This window comes from Balaenoptera physalus (assembly GCF_965194825.1).
Source record: "Balaenoptera physalus genome assembly, chromosome: 15".
Lineage (NCBI taxonomy): Eukaryota > Metazoa > Chordata > Mammalia > Artiodactyla > Balaenopteridae > Balaenoptera > Balaenoptera physalus.
In genome coordinates, this window is record NC_138894.1 from 39,747,161 (window position 1) to 39,764,746 (window position 17,586).

At 39.9% G+C, this 17,586-nt stretch overlaps 2 protein-coding genes across 9 annotated transcripts in view; one reads left to right on the plus strand and one right to left on the minus strand.

Annotated features, from left to right (window-relative positions):
• The window catches only part of APLF (aprataxin and PNKP like factor), a 118,924-nt gene extending 115,376 nt beyond the window's left edge, over positions 1–3,548 (minus strand). For 5 of the 8 annotated variants that reach the window (XM_082426051.1, XM_082426047.1, XM_082426048.1 and 2 more), the window contains exon 1: positions 3,222–3,548. In XM_082426051.1, coding sequence (XP_082282177.1) covers positions 3,222–3,317 — 96 coding nt within the window. In that variant the 5' untranslated portion in view covers positions 3,318–3,548. The remainder of the gene's footprint in view (positions 1–3,221) is intronic. The other 3 variants (XM_082426046.1, XM_082426053.1, XM_082426052.1) reach the window with 1 other exon arrangement.
• Positions 3,549–3,740: 192 nt separating this feature from the next.
• On the plus strand, positions 3,741–9,709 carry FBXO48 (F-box protein 48). Its single transcript, XM_082426123.1, has 5 exons — positions 3,741–3,850; positions 3,996–4,204; positions 4,577–4,701; positions 6,407–6,748; positions 7,765–9,709. Exons 4-5 carry the CDS (start codon positions 6,443–6,445, stop codon positions 7,924–7,926), a joined length of 468 nt encoding a protein of 155 aa, XP_082282249.1. The 5' UTR covers positions 3,741–3,850; positions 3,996–4,204; positions 4,577–4,701; positions 6,407–6,442; the 3' UTR covers positions 7,927–9,709.
• Positions 9,710–17,586: the final 7,877 nt, after the last annotated feature.

Genomic DNA, 17,586 nt, shown 5'->3' on the forward strand with positions numbered 1-17,586 from the left:
TACTAGGCTCAATAACTGAGGGCAGGGCAAAGCTAGGAGTGCTTGGCACGTCCCTAGGGACAAACCTTGTCAGACCAGACAGCCGCAGCAGGTGAAGTCTGGCAACAAGTAGGAACAGTGCAGAGTTGCCAGGCCTGGGAGTGCTTCCTTTGTATAAACTTTGTGGGACACTTACAACAGTCTTAGAAGTGGTGAACTGATGCCTGGTGAAGAGTCTGCACTACAGCCCAGGACTATCCCCATCCCCACCTGGGGGCCCTTTCTCTAATTTAAAAATTAGAGCAGTAGCTTCAATTACATCTGCCTTCAGGAAATCGCACTAGATACCTGGTGCTGTCCTATTTCCTTGGAGGAAAATAGATCATAAAGGAATGGGTCCTATAATCCCTGCTATCAAAACAGAATAAGGAAAATTTGAAATCAGAAAGAGTAGTTTACATTTAAGAGCAAAATCGGATTTAATTAAAGAAAAACCATAAAGCAAATAATTGGGCCTAATGGTATTTTGTTGTTTGAGATGCTGTAAAATCTTTTTTTAAACTAATTTTTTTACTTAAGATAGTTGTAGATTCATGGTTAAAAGATACATTACAGAAAGATCTCTTGTACTGTTCACTGTTTCCCCCAGCAGTAACATCTTGCAAAACTACAGTACAGTATCACAACCAGATATTGATATTGACACAGTCAAGACACAAAACAAATCCCTCATTGTTGTTTTACAGGCATACCCAATTCCCTCCTGCTCCCCTCACCTCTTCGTTAAGCCCTGGCAACCACTAAGTTGGTCCCCATCTTTATAATTTTGTCATTTCAATAACATTATGTAAATTAAAATATACAATGTGACCTTTGGAATCGTTTGTTTTCACCTAGGATAACTCCCTGGAGATTCATCCTGCTGTAAAACCTTTTAAATGGTGATCAGGAAACAGAATCACAACTTAGTAAAATAAAGACCTTGGGTTCCCTGATGACTTACACTAAAGCAAAGGGAACAAGAAAATGAAATTTCACTGTGCTCTGTTGTCTACAAGTGTTCTCTGTAAGGGTTTTCCTGCCACTGTAAAGACATGAAGGCATTCCCACGGTCAAACTGTTTTACCACAAAGAATGCTTTACACATTGGAATTATAAACCTAAAGGTTGTGGCCATGAAGGTTCGTGAAACTTGTCTCCAAAAGACATGGCTAGTTAAGAGAGTTCAAAAATCATCCTGATTATAATTAATCACTTCAGATAGATATGAATTTACAATAAACTCCCTGAGTTTACTAAGTCTGCTCTCTCACACACTACAAACAAAACAGAACAAAACAACCAACTCACTGGAATTGCTGTTGTTTGAAACAGCAGCCCTCAGGTGGAGTTTAAACCACTGCCAAGAAGAAACACCTGTCTGTCAGCTCCAAAATCTTGAGAACCACATGGTAATTTGTTTTTCAAGGTTTTCCTTCCACACATCTAGGATCGTTGGTAACCACTTCTAATAACCTGCCAAACTTGGCAACAGAATCTCATCACTGAATGACTATTCAAAAAGGAAAAGCTAAATCCCGACCAGATAATTGACTTTCTATTCCTTACCATTTTTAAAAAGAGAAACCAAATAGGTTCCTCTCGCATTCGCAAGCCTATAACACAAAGATCAAGCTACAAATAATGAATCAGTCTGTGACCCGATGCCAAGTTTATAAAACAGAGGCCTAAAATTCATCCATCATTTAACCAGATCCTCAGCACTCTGTGTTAGTGATACAGTATGTTAAGGAAATTAAAACTCATTAGTAATCAGATGTAAGATTTCTAGATGAAGCACATACTCTGTTTCTAACTGAGATAAAGTGAGAGAGAGAGAGAAACAGGGGGAGGGAGGGGAGGAGGGAGGAAAAGGGGAAGGAAGGAAGGAAAGAAGGGAGGAAGGAAGGGAGGAAGGGAGGGAGGAAACCTCCCAGGCAGTTCCACCAAACGTTTGTATAGGTTAATAAACTATGAAGAAAAATAACAAACATTTAAGTAAAAACAAAACAAAACAAAAAAACCCACAAACAAACCAGCAAGTGAACTTGGAACTTTCTCAATAATCTTACCACATACACATATACATACACACACATACACCCACACCCCTTTAGAACTGACTTCCCCATCACCACCTGGAACCACCACTCCTTTTCCTGCTTGGAGAGGAGTCCTAAGGCTAATACCTATGGTTCCATTTAGACACTGGAGGTTAACAAGGGTAAAAGAGCACGCTGCTTACTCCCTGGTATTGGCTCACTGACACAGGTGTGTCTGGACAGTCCAAGAGAAAACTGGAGGGCAAGGACCCATTCATCTCTGTGTAACCCACAGTGCTAGGGTCTGCACGACATGCTGCGCAAAGCAGGTACTAAACAAAACATGCTGAATGTTGAGAAAACAATATATATGTATTTAGGGAGAGATCTACAAAATTCCAGAATGGTACAGGCAAGTTTTCTAGCTCCTAAACATCCCAGAGGAAGGATACATAGACCAGTGGCACTCTGCGTCCGAAAGCTTGTGTGTGCCCTTTAAATAACCAATCCATAGCTCAATTTTCTCATCTGAACAATGAAGATAATAAGAGCACCTAACTCGTAGGGTTTGGAAAGGATTAAGAAGTTGGTACAGGTAAAGTCCTTACATCAATGCCTGGAATACTACACACTACAGAAGGGTGAGCCACTGTTGCTGAAAAAGGCTACTACAATAAAAGTAAAGCCGACACAGTACCACCGAAGGAGCCAAAGCTTAAAAGAAATTATTCTAGAAAAGCTAAGATCAGAGGTTGGCAAACTTTTTCTGTAAAGGGCCAGAAACTACTGTAAACATCGCGGCTTATCAAGCCAAGAGGCAATATCCCCAACCCTTAGAGCAATTATTCTTCCTGAAACGCTTAATATGGGTTTTTTGGTAACGTTTTACATTTTAAAATTTGAGAACCATTCTTAGTATGTGGGTGCAAACAAAAGCAGGCTGGATTTGGAGCCAGAGCCACAGTTTGCCGACCCAGGGTAAGACTGTAATGATGATAACCCAAGTCAAGCTGACTGAAAAACGTGCTGCCCCCAAACTTCTAAAATCCAGACACGCCTGGCCGGCGCGGTGGGGAATCGGGGCAGGACCCCGAGTAGGGCCTCAAGAGCCGGCCAGGATCTCGCGGCTCCCTGGGGCCGCCGAGCCTCCGCCACACTTACTCTCAGCAGCGGCCCGCGGCCGATCACCGTCTCCCCCGGCGCCAGGGCCACCCGGGGGCCGCCATCCTGCGGCTGCAGCTCGAAGGCCCGGGACATGGCGGCGAGGATTAGACCCCTTCGCGAGGAGCCGGACCCCGCAGCCGTTTCCGCCTTCCATGGACAGGCGCGGGGCCTACGCAGGCCCCGGAAAACACAGGGGGAGGTGGAGCAAAGACTGCCCCTGAGTGTGACCAGGCCGCAAGGAGCTGAGGCCCCGGCGCGCGTACAGAGTCCCGCCCCTCCACTCCGACCAGTGACGAACTCAGGGATTTCCCCCCTCACACAGCCTCCAAACTATTGTTTAAAAGCCCCGGTTAAACACCCCCCCAGCCCTTCTCACCGCCCACCTGGCTCGGAGGACACCGGTCCTTGTAGTCCGTGGCGCCTCCACTTCTCCTCGGTTGTCGAGCTGAGACGCCCTGGGAAAACTACCAATCCCAATAGGCAATGCGCGCTCCTCTCTGCGCCTGTGCGAAATACTAGTCAGCGGGGCGGGGCTAGAGTGGGCTGGACGTGAGGGACTTGCAGGGGAAGGATTCGAAATCCGGAAGATTTAAATCGCTGAAGGAGAAGTCGCTACGGCACAGTAGGTAGGAGGGTCTTCGCTTCCGGCTGACTTTGGGCGGGCGTGCTCGGGGGCGCGGCCCTGGCGCTAGCACAAACTTCCGCTTAGCCGGCCGGAGCTGTGGTGACAGTTGGTGCTGACGGTTGTTATTGTTGTTATTTACTTGTCAGTGCCCCGTGTGGTTTGGACTCCGGCAAATGCAGTCTGGGCGGGACACGCCAGGAGGTTGGCTCAGAAAGGACGTGGGGCCATTCCTTCCGACCTGCGGGGTCCGCAGTGGGTGAGGGCTCCCCGAGAGCCGGGCGTCTGCGCTCCCTTCCGATCCCTGCCTCCGGATGTGACACCCGAAAGAGGGGCGATCTCTTACCTAACTAGAGAGGTAATTCAGCAAAGTTTGGTTCAGAAAGAAGAAGGGGCAGAAGAGGATAGGTTTCTAGGCATCCAGGCAAAACTGGACTTGAAAGAAGAAAAATGCCTAGTGGGATTTTAGGAGCCTCACCAAGGCACCCCCATCTGTTAAATTCAAAAGCTTTCATCTGCCTTCTGTGGTATAACTGTAAAGGGAGGACGCATTTTATCCCCAGTGAGATCTTGGGAGAAGTAACAAATGTGCATTTAAATGCACAGTAACTTTTTCCTAATATGAGATAGAGTAGTTTGGTTTTGGTTTATATTGATGGGGCAGGAGGGTGGGGTGACAAAAACTTGACTCATGAACTTTTTTTACCAGTTTGCTTTCTTACTTACCCAGACTCTCAAGAGGAAGTCCTCTGCTGAACTCAGACATTAAAATCCTAACCACCAGGGCTAATTTGGATCATAAACCACCAAATGAATGGGAGCGTCTGTGGTCTTGGCAAGTACAGAAACATATAGGTGAGTAGCACATCTGGAAAGGGGAATTTGTCATTAACTGAGCTAGAAGAAATATTTAGCTGTATCTGAAACCCCTCCTGTGATGCCACCCCTCATTATAAAAGGAAGTGCAAAATGGAATAAACTGATTTTAAGTAAATATGAACTGTCTTTATATGCCAGAATAGCTCCATGCTTTCAACTGATTTCAGAAGCCTACACCATGCACCTTAGGTAAATTAGCTGAAACTGGACTTTAAATTTTTAGTCACGTGCTATACCTCGATGAGTTATAAACATTGTTTATAGTTGTTAGTCACTGTTGCTTGATGACCTCAGTGACTGTTATCTTAATTCATAATTGACTATGCATGTAGTGTAGCTTCAAAAAGCCATTTCTAGGGGCTTCCCTGGTGGCGGAGCGGTTGAGAATCTGCCTGCCAATGCAGGGGACACGGGTTCGAGCCCTGGTCTGGGAAGATCCCACATGCCGCGGAGCAACTGGGCCCGTGAGCCACAACTACTGAGCCTGCGCTCTAGAGCCTGCGCTCTAGAGCCTGTGCTCCACAACAAGGGAGGCCCCGACAGTGAGAGGCCCGCGCACCGCAATGAAGAGTGGCCCCCGCTCGCCACAACTGGAGAAAGCCCTCGCACAGAAACGAAGACCCAACACAGCCAAAAATTAAAAAATTAAAAAATAAAAGCCATTTCTAAAACACTACTCTTATTGAATATTTGAAATTTTGTCAGTATAACCCAGACCTCAACTTCTTGTCTATTTCAGATAGTATTTGTGTCAAATGTGAGCACCTACCCATTAGATATAAGTAGATAAACAATTCTTATATAAACTACTAAAAGTTGATCAGGTTTATGATTAAGTCACAAACTGTAGATGAAGAATTTAATGACAAGGCATTGGTTCCCACAGACAAATATTAATGGGTTAAATAGAATCGAATACTTTTCAAAAGTATTTTCCAGTCAATACTTGGAATCGAATGTGTTCTCACAATATTCATTTCTACTGCTAAAAATAAATTATAGTCTGTGAAGAATCACTTCTCTTTTGTAAGATAATGTTCTTTGGGAGTAAAAAAAAACCCAAATATTTAGAAACAAACCCATTTACCAAAAATATCTAAAAAGAAGAAAGGAAGTAACATGTGTTGGGTGCCTCCCACGTGCAATTCAGATGTGGGGCTAGATGTGTTACACATTATCCCTGTTCATCCTTGCAAGAACACACCCCAGAGAAGCATCATTGGCCCCATTTTACAGACTGAGAAGCTCAAGTCAAGAAAGTTAAAGTTCATTAAATCATACCCAGGGTCTTCCCTGGTGGCGCAGTGGTTGAGAGTCTGCCTGCCAATGCAGGGGACACGGGTTCGAGCCCTGGTCTGGGAAGATCCCACATGCCGTGGAGCAACTGGGCCCGTGAGCCACAACTACTGAGCCTGCACGTCTGGAGCCTGTGCTCCGCAACATGAGAGGCCGCGATAGTGAGAGGCCCGCGCACCGCGATGAAGAGTGGCCCCCGCTTGCCACAACTAGAGAAAGCCCTCGCACAGAAACGAAGACCCAACACAGCCATAAATAAATAAATAAATAAATAAATAAAATTAAAAAAAAAAAAAGAAAAATCATACCCAGAAATTATCTGGCTCAGAGTAGGATCTATAGTCTGATCTAAAGGGAGTGAGTATTTTTAACTTTTGCCTTTTAGGTTACTTATGAGGATAATTCACTAAAACATCAAGCTATGAAGAAAAACTCCAAGAGGAACCACAGTTCAAGGGTTTCTGACCTAGAATTGAACTCTGCGGATGCTGAGAAGGAAAAAAAAGAGCGTCAAAATAACTTTGTTGAACTGCTGCCTCCAGAAGTTACTTTTAAAATTTTCAGTCAGCTGGACATCTGGAGTTTGTGCAGGGCTTCGGTGACGTGCAGGAGCTGGAATCACTCAATAAGACACAGCGATGCCTTGTGGAAACCTCATTGCCTGACTGTGAGAGCTGTATGCCAGAGAGAGATAGATGATGATCTAGAGAGTGGTTATCCCTGGAGGGTAAGTTTAACCTATGGAGTCTGCAGTGTTCTTGACAATATGGTAGTCAGTTTGAGCCCCAGCCTACCTTCTGCTTGGAAGAGGGAGGATTTCATATACAGAATGACATACAGAGTGTGTTGGCTTTGGGAGTTAAAGTTGAATTTTTTTTTTAAAATTTGCATTGTCTAGTTTACTTTTGTCTATAAACTTGATATAAGTCCCTGAATAAGTTATTTATCATTTTATCTAAAGTTAAAATCTTTCCACTAAGTACACAGCACAATTCTTCTTTAAAGTGAGCTGAAAATTATTATTATACAGACCCAATAAATGCAATATATAATACATAATACACAGTAACTGTCATTAATAATTTTTTTGCCATAACGGCTTTTGAAGAGTTGTATCACTTTTTTTTTTTTTAATCAGTCATCAATTTTATACACATCACTGTATACATGTCAATCCCAATCGCCCAATTCAGCACATCCCATCCCCACCCCACCGCAGTTTTCCCCCTTTGGTGTCCATACGTTTGTTCTCTACATCTGTGTCTCATCTTCTGCCCTGCAACCCGGTTCATCTGTACCATTTTTCCAGGTTCCACATACATGCGTAATATACGATATTTGTTTTTCTCTTTCTGACTTACTTCACTCTGTATGACAGTCTCTAGATCCATCCACGTCTCGACAAATGACTCAATTTCGTTCCTTTTTATGGCTGAGTAAGTTGAATTTTATTATTCTTTTCCTGCAAACCACACTATCTCCCATCCATCCTTTTACATTTTGGGGGCATTTACCTCTGTTAACCACAATAGCTACTTCATTTCACTCTACTTTATCCAAAACCCCCGGCAGACTCTGTGACTCACTCTGTTCTGTACACACACACGCACTTATTAGTATATGTGTATATCGATGTAAATACTTAATCTTTTCAGCCCTCTCAATCAGCTTCTCTAGTTTGAAACAAACTCACTCACCAACCACTGACTACCTTCTTTAACAATGGTGGTTTACCTCTTTCAGGTAATACTACTGAGGAATTACCAGAAGAGTAAAGTGAAACATGAATGGCTAAGTGGCCGATATAGCAACATATGTTCTCCTATCAGCCTACCAGAAAAAATCATGTACCCAATGGATGCAGACACATGGGGGGAAATTCTAGAAGCAGAACTGGAAAGATAAGCAGAAAAATCACACACAGATCTCCTAACTTTGAGAGTTTAAAACTAAAATGACTCTTAGTTTATAAAAGGTATATCTTTAGCCGTCCATATTTTTGTTTGCCTTTTTACTATTTAAAAGAAAACTAAGTAGAAAATATTATAAAAATAAAGCTTTGATTTTATTTTGCACTTTAGTAAAAAGTACGTTTCTGGTTTTATTGTAATGTGGAAAAATCATGAAATGCTATTTATATAAAAATACTATACTGATAGAGTGATTTCAAAATGTATTGTTTCATGTATTTGTGTTAGTCTGTTGCAGTACGTTAATGATAAGAGAGTTTGATTGGTATTTTCTGCTTAATGATAATTTGAAAATGCAGGAAACCATTTGATGAAACTAACTTAGAGATTTATTAATTAGTAGACATAACTAGGCTCATGGGGAGACTCCCTAAATGAAATTAATAGCAATCTGTTTAAATGTATAATAAACTTATACTTCAATAACTTTAAAATTTCCATTTCAGTGGAATGAGATTGAATTGTCAAACATTGAAACCATTTTGTGTTAAACTTGTGGTTTAATTTAAAATGAATCTGACCAGAGGGTTAAAACTTGTGAGATTAAGATTCCCATTACTTGCCTACAAACCTAGAATTGCTCTCAGGGACTGAAAATATATGGCAAGTTTTCAGCACACATAACGGCCATCAGAACCTCCACACTATTTTTCTTGGTGAAACTTACCTTCTTTCTGACAGTCTTATAGCACCATCTAGTGTACTCCTTGTAGATAACCAAGACAAAGAACCAGCTCCTTTCTGTTTTCTCCACATTGAAGAGAAAGAAAAATATTATTTTCGAGAAACCTGTATACTTTGTTGAAGTTTAGAGCTTTATAGGAGTCTTTAACTTTTATTCTCTTTTTCTTAAAAGTAGATGATATAATATTCACAATTCCAAATTCTTCATTCCGAATCTGTGATCAGCACCATAGATAAAGTGTCTAGAAAACCTTTTAGTTAGCATGGGATTTTCTTCTTAAATGGTGCTCTATAGCATGAAAAAATGAGTCCAGGAAATCGGTATTTCCTGAATAGGCAAATATCAGGAAGATGCCCCGCTCTATACAAATTCCCTTTGTTGGATCAAGTAGATGATGATTGATTGTCTCCTACTGTCTTCTTGGGGTTGGAAGGGGCCTTGAAGATCAGGCAGTCCAGTCCCTAGGACTATTCAGTCATTCCTGCTATAGGAATGTTCTTCTTCTCACCCACCATTAATTCTTCTCTTGGCAAATTCTTGCGTAAAGTATATCATCCTGACCTGGAAACCATCTCAAACTTCTACCATTCTGGATTAAGTGACCCTCTTAAGGTTCCCATAGTTCTTTGCACATACTGTTCTCAAAGCTGCATACTACATTAAATTGTCTGTTTTATTTGTCTATCTATCTCCCCTTTTAGGCTGTGAGCTTCTTAATAGCAGGGTCCATTTATTTATTTTTGTGTTCCCAAACCTGGAACATAGTAGGTACTCCATAAAGATTTGTTAAATTATTTCTATATTATTTATTTTAATCCTACCCAGAATGTAAAATAAAAATAATTTAACATATTGTTAGTGGATAAGATTGTATTGAAATGCAATGTACAACTCATAAGATATATGGGATGCTTAATATTAATGCTAATATATGAAGAATTATTCTTGTTTTCTCAAAAGCTGTAAGAGAAAAATAGGAAAAGTTGAAATATTTTTTTAAATTCTTTGAATAAACACTTGCAAATAAACTTCACCCGAAAGTTTCACTTATTTTTAATTATTGGGTCACCCCAATCAGTCTTAAGTATTATTTTGTTATATAAATACTCTTTAGTTTGGTTTTTGTTTTAGTATTATACCACTAAAATAATTCTCTGTATAATAAGTTATAAACTATGATCACAGTCTACACTGAAAGGAAAGTTTTGGAACTTAATGACATTTACAGAATGGGCTTAGAATGAATTGTACATTTATCAGACCAAGCCATTAGCATCTGAGGACATGTGTGGGTGGAGTAGAATGAAAGGAAGGAGTGCTTTCACTCAGAGATAAATAACATGTTACATATACACAGTTTGTAAAAAGAGGCAAGGTTATTGGGGATAGAGGATTAAAGAATTTCCAATGTTGTATAATGTTTGATCAGCTCAAGACCTAGTCTCTTTGTTTGTTTGTTTGTTTTTAGAAACCTTTCTTTAGTTGCTTCTAGTTTATAACCCAATCTTAAACCAGGATAATCACTAATAAAATCTATGGGAATATAAACTTTAGATCTTAGAATAGTCATGTATAGAAGCCTAATTTGAAAAATATACCCCTAACCACTTTAATTTCATCTTTGCTTTGACTTTACGTGATATCTTCTCTCCAAAACTTCCAGTGCCCTAATAATATTAACAAAAATAAGATGAGTAGTAACACTAGGAAATGGCTTGGGAAGAATATATAAGATGGAAGATCACACATTTTTATTTAAAGTAGAGTTGAAAGAACAAAACCATCAAATGGATGAAATTAGGTCAACAATGGACAAAGTTGATTAATTACAATAGCCAACATTTATTGAATGCCTACTCTGCCCCAAGCATTGTGCTTATGTGGGGGGTACTGTAACTCTATATCCATTTTATGCATGAGGGAACTGAAAATTAGAGAATGATCTTATCTGTCTAGTTCAACCCCACTTCTCAGCACCTATAAGAGTAATACATAGTAGGTGCTCATTAAATTTTTATTTTGAACAAATTAAAAACTAATCTGAGAACAAGTAACTCAAATGATAGAGCCAAGACTGTTCCTTCAACTTTTTATTTTGAAAGATTTCAAACCCACAGAAAAGTAAAAATACACGAGAAAAAGCTCTTACATGTAACCTTCACCTAGATATACCAGTTGTTAACGTTTCCACATTTATTTTATTATTTATTTTTGCTGAAACATTTGAAAATAAGTTGCAGACATGATACTTCACTCCTAAATACTTCAGCATGCATCTCCTAAGAATAAGTACAGTCTCCTAAGTACAATTTCATTAGCACATCTTTTTTTTTATATTAATTCAATAATATCATCTAATTTACAATCCCTATTTAAATTTACCCAATGGTTCCAAAAATATCTTTTATAGATTTTTTTTCCCAAATTCAAAATCCAGACAAGGTTTACATATGCATATCATTTTTTATGTTCCTTTAACCTCTTTTAACCAGAAGCATCTCCCTGCCCTTTGATTTTGTTTTTTCAGGATATTGTCTTTTTTTTTTTTTTTTTTTAAGAATTCAGGCTGGTTATCTTATAGAATGTTCTGTAATTGATTTGTCTTATTGTCCCTTCATGATCTGATTAAGGTAAAACACATTCAGCAATTAGACTACATAGGTGATGTAATATACTTCTTATTGTACTACATTAAGAAGCACATAATGTCCGATCACTTTACAATGTGAGAGAGTAATCTGATCATTTGCTTGAGATGATAATCACCAAATCTCTCTATATAAAGGGTTATTTTTTCCCTGGAGCTAAGATTTCTTTTTTCAACAACACGTTTCTAGATTATTCCCCCATGGCTACCCTATGCTAAATACTTTATAATTTCATCTTCACAATTAATTAGACTTTTAAAGAGCATAGGAAATCATCACCAAGTTCTTTGCCAGGTAATCTAAAATATAAATATAAAAAGAAAATGAAAACCTACTATTTAAACACAAATCTCTTTGATTTCAGAGACCAAGCGTTTAACCACTAGAGTATAGTGTCTTTTATAAATTCAGCACTTTGTTCTTATGTTGAGACAACATGACAGACTGAGACTAACACGAAACATCTCCCATTACAAGTATAAAGAGAATCTATGGGAAATTAATATTAAATATATAGAACTTACATTTCTACTAATGGCAGAACAGATAATTCTGACAAGATATCCTACTCAGGACAACTCGAAAACCTGGGGGGGGAAATTAATCTATTTGAAGGTATCCCAGAGCTAATAAGATAGAAAAGAAATATTGCACCAGTTTCTGGGGAAAGAAAGAGAACCAAAGAGGTAAGTCAGTAATTGAGGTTACTCTTGCCATGAAGCATTTGCCAATTTCTGCAGGAGCAGCTGAGAGATTAAATAGATTTTGAAAGCCTGCAAGGCTACGAGGACAATGAGCAGAATCTAGGACTCACTAAGAGAAGGGGAACCAGTAACCCCTCTCCTTAGTAATCCACCTTCTTGTGGTTTGGGGCCCAGAAGGACAGCATCCTAGGAATGGAAGTGACCTGGAAGTACATAGTACCTCACAGGAAAACCATGCACCTTCAAAACATCTCAACCTCTGAAACTGGAATGAGAGGATCCCAGAAGAATAATGCCCTAGACACCTGGCAGAAGCAAAAAAAAAAAAAAAGTCCTCCCTGGAGAAACATATCAACATTTTAGGCTTTATATTATCTCTACAAGCATTTTAAAAAATCAGTGTCCGATGTGCATACACACACACACACACACACACACACACACATATGAGGAGACATTATAATGAATAAAATCAAATAGAAAAGACCCACAGTTGGAATTATCAGATGAAGTCTCCAAAATAACAAAGCTTGAGGTAACCAATGACATAAAAAGCAAGTTGAGAATTTCATCAGAGAAATAAAAATAATAAAAAGAGCCAAATGGGAATTATACAACTAAAAACCAAAATGACATGCTAAGAAAGCAATAGATGGATTTAACAGCAGATTAAGCACAGCTAAGAGAGGAGAAAGTATTAATGAATCTGAAGATAAGTACAAAGAAAATATCCAGAATGAGGCAAAGAGAAGAAAAGGATGAAAAATACAGAAAAGAGAATAGTGGAAAAACATTTATAATGAAGTGAGAAGCTCTATACATGTGTAATTAGAGTTCAAAATGACAAGGAGAGATAGAATGAGGTAGAAGCAATTTTGAAGCAATGACAGCTAAGAATTTCCCCAAATTTTTGAAAGACCTTAAGTCACAGATTCAAGAAGCCATACAGTCTGCAAACATGATAAATAAAAGATACACCCTCCCCTTAAGCTAAATATGCTGAAAAGTAAAGACAAAGAGAAAAATGAAAGCAGTCAAAGAAAATGGACAAACTACCATTGGCTGAACAATAATTGAATGATTTCTTCTTAACAAGAACAAAAGGTTGTTATCTTCAAAAAGCTTTCCAAAGAAGAAAAGTACCAACTGAGAATTCCGTACCCAGAGGAAATACTTTTCAAGAAGAAAAGTGAAGCAAAGACATGCTCAGGAAAACAAAAACTGGGAGACTTCTTCATGAATGGACTTGAACTAAAGTATATATTGAAAAGGTAAAAAGAATATGTTCCCAGACTTAATCTGGTTGGAATACAGGAACGAATAGAAAGCAAGAAAAGTGGTAAATATGTGGACAAATCTCAATGAATGCCAAGTATAAGGCAATAATAAAATCTGCAATGGAAAGACAAAGATATTAGACTGGATTTTTTTTTAAACTGTGTTACCAAACTGAACTTGGGTCTGCTTGCCTGATGCACAGCAAAGCCAATTTACTGACACGAGGTTGTGGTGAAAGAAAATACAGCATTTATTTCAGGTGCCAAGCAAGGAGTACAGGCAGCTCATGCTCAAAAGGCCCAAACTCCCTGATGCCTTTCTGGGAAGCATTTTTAAAGGCAACATTTGGGGTTGAGGGTTGCAGGATGCATGAATTTCTTCTGATTCGTTTGTGGTGGGGTAACAGGGTGGTTTTCAGAAATCTTAATCATCAACTTTCTGGTTCCAACCAGTCTGGAGTACTATCCTCCACCTGAGTGAGGGAGGGGAGACTTAGTTCCTGAAGAACAACTTAAAGATATCCATATCTATCAGATTTTGTAGCTATCTAGATATCTACAATATCTGATAGATTATGATATCTGATATCTGATAGATTATGATATCTATCATATCCTTTGAGAAGGAACTAGGACTCTGTTTTATTGCTGAATTATTGTCATTGCTTTTCTTGTTTAACTACTTTTCCTTTGTTTCTGCATTCCCTCACTTCCCTAATTAGTAACTGCCTGTGCCTGCTCTTTGGAACTCAGAGAAGGCCTAGGAGACTAAAGTTTTTTTTTCTACAAACAAGAAACAGGGGACACAGAGGGGCTTTTGTACCCAGGAGGGCTCCAAAGTGTCCTGCTCAGTTTCATTCCCCTTTTCTTTGGCACTCCTCAATCTTGAGGGGAACAGGTGTGGGACAAGAAAGGGGGTAAAGTTTTGTATAGAGAGGTTAATCATAAACTCAGCAGAGGAACTCAGTTTTAGGGGGACTTGTTTCCAACTATATGCATTTTACAAGAGACACATCAAAACTTAAGGATATAAAAAAGTGTTAAGTAGAAGGATGGAAAATTATATGCTATGCAAACACTGACAAAAGAAAAAAGTTGATGTATCTAACTAATATCAGTCAAATTAAACTTTAAGGAAAAATATATAACTGGAATATTTTTTACAAAACTATACCATTATAAAAAACACAATTCACCATGAAGATTAAATCTTTTCTATTTGTATGCATTTAATAATACAGCATGAAAATATAGAAATAAAAATTAACTACAAGAACAAGTAGAAGAATCCTTAATCACAGTAGGACATTTTATCACACCTCTGTCAGCAATTGATAGAAAAAACACAAAAAATATAATAATGATATATAAGAGCAATGCTACTGCCTCAAATAAGTAGAAAAGACATAAAACAGAAAACATCAACAGAAAGGCAATGGAGAGCTGCCATAGCAACCAGAGCTAGAGGGACCAAGATTCTGGAGAAGGATGCACCTGGAGAGGTAAGTCGATATTCTGTAGTTTTCTTTTCCCTGAAAACATTTGGCAATTCCAGGTGTGATGCAAAAAAACTGAGAATCTGGCCTTTGTTAAGATAGAAGACCTTGGCAGGGGAGGCAGGGAATCTAGCAGAGCTGTGGGTGGTCTCAAGAGGACTGAAGAGGCAAAATTGGAGACTTGAAGGCTCAACCAGAAGGGAGAGGCGGAGAGCTAAGTCTTAAGACATTTGCCAAACTCTGAAACTCTGCAGAATTGGAGGCTAAGAAGCTAAGCAGAGAGCCTCTGAGAAACAGAGCAGAGTTTTCACACGGTCTCACTCTGCCAAGGAAACAGTAATTAGAGTTGGGGTCCACCCGACAGAGGGGTCCAGGTGAGCATCCAGGTTCTCAGTTTAAACCCCTGGAGGGCTCCACAAAAAAGTCTCCAGCCTCAGTTCAGCTAAATCTCTAATTTGATTAAGATGAGCAAACCCCTGGGCCTAGCAGAAGACACTTCCTCTTTAGAGGAAGATAACATCACTTGGAGCCTCTATAGGTTATAATATACAATGTCTACATACAATAAAAAGTTACCAGGCATACTAAAAGACAGAACTAAATGATGGAAAGTCAAGAGAAAGGACCCAAGTCAAAGGGAATTAGTGGAGTTTGCCAACAAGGACTTCACAATAACTATGTTTAATAAGTCCAAGTAAATGGAAGAAAAGAGATAATAATGAAGAATTTTACCAGAAAATTCTAGAATAAAAAAGAACTAAATGGAAATTCTAGAACTGAAAAGTACAACAGCAGAAAGCAAAACTCAATATGTTGGTTTAATGGCAGATTAGAACACTGCAGAAAAAAGACATTTGTGAACTGAGGAATAGAACAATAGAAAAATGTTTTGAACCAAAGCACAGAGAGAAAAATTATTTTTTAAAAAAAGGATTTAGAGATTATGAGTCAGAATACAAAACTTTAGTATATTTATAATTGGGCTTCCAGAAGCAATGGAGAGAGAGAAGTAACCCTCAAGTTTCCTCAGCTCAGTGGGACATGCAGGAGACCATTGAAAAGGATCCCATGCTCCATGAGAGGGCTATAGAAGTAGCTGAAAAATAAGGCAAAAGGACCCCAAAGCAGAACCCTGGGATTGACAACTGAAACCAGGAGCCAAGTAGAGGATGCCACAGAGTTCTTACAGCACCATCAGTGCAGTAGGATTTGCAGTGGGCCAGAGACAGCAGTGGCAGGACCCCCATGCCCTGAGCCCTGATCGCTCCCAGAGAAGAGACTGCACATTACAGGGACAAAGGATACGGTGTGAGGAAAAGCTACTGCCCACAGGGAAAGAGGCCTTTCAGGAGGCTGTTAGAAGTGAAGGCCTCACGTAGGCTGCAGGGCAACCACAGGCTTTGCCCTTGACGCTGTTACTCAAGCTTCCTGCTCTGCCTGGATGCCAGGAAAGGGGAAGGAGAAAGGAAAAAGGAAAAAGGAAAGAGGAACTCCAAATAGGATTGCCAGATTTAGCAAATAAAAGCACAAGGTGCCCAGTTAAATTTTTTTTTTTAAGATTGATTGATTGATTGATTGATTGATTGCTATGTTGGGTCTTCGTTTCTGTGCGAGGGCTTTCTCTAGTTGCGGCAAGTGGGGACCACTCTTCATTGCGGTGCGCGGGCCTCTCACTATCGCGGCCTCTCTTGTTACAGAGCACAGGCTCCAGATGCGCAGGCTCAGTAGTTGTGACTCACGGGCCTAGTTGCTCCGCGGCATATGGGATCTTCCCAGACCAGGGCTCGAACCCGTGTCCCTTGCATTAGCAGGCAGATTCTCAACCACTGCACCACCAGGGAAGCCCCTAAATTTTTATTTTAGATAAACAACAAATCATTTTACTATATTGAATAGGATATACTTACACTAAAACATAAATTGTTCATTTTTTTATCTGAAATCCAAATTTAACTAGGCATCTGTTTTTTCCCTGGCAACCCTAACCCTGAAAGACGGAGTAAGGTGCTGAGCCTGAGTTAACCTGGAAATGACTGGAGAACGTTTAATAGGCAAGGTTAGGTCTCACAGCGTGTCCCACCCCCCCTCCCAACTCCACACCCCTCAATGACCACAAAACGGTTGCTGACGAAGCCGTGACCCTGGAGGGTAACCCAGCCTCTTCTCAGGCCCACTCTGCCTAAGCACCCTCAGCATGCCCCTTTCCACTCCCCTGCTGCTGCCTCGTGCTGTTATAGGACATAGGCGTTCTCCCAGGTTTTTGGAGGAATATAGAATGTTCTGTCGTGAAATCCCTCAAACACGTCTGGGGTTGGGGGCTCCACTCTCAGGGAATGTAGGAGAAGGACTCTCAGAGGCGCCCCATATAGACATCCTTTAGTCTTCTCTGATTTTCTTCTTTCTACCAACTGGCAAACATCTCAATCGCTTTTTGAGAGGGAATGCTGAACTTTAGTTGTATCTTAAATCCTTCCTATTTTATGGTAGTTCATTTAGTAAACGCTGTTCTAGATTTATTTAAAGTGAATCTTTTGGAATTCAGAAGACCCTTCTCAATTGCCTGGGTCTTTGCATTGAAAGCCTGACTATGAAAACCTTTGTTTCCTCTGTGCTTTTTTTTTTTTTTCTTTCTTTTAGTCTTTTGAAATTCAAAGCAGCTCTGACTCCGTTGTTCTTAGCCAAATCCACTCTCCCCACAAAGCTCTGGAGGCCTGCCTTCACAGGTGGAGAGCAGCAGAGAAATAAGACTTACTGGGAGTGGAAAGTACAGTGTGAAGTGTTACCA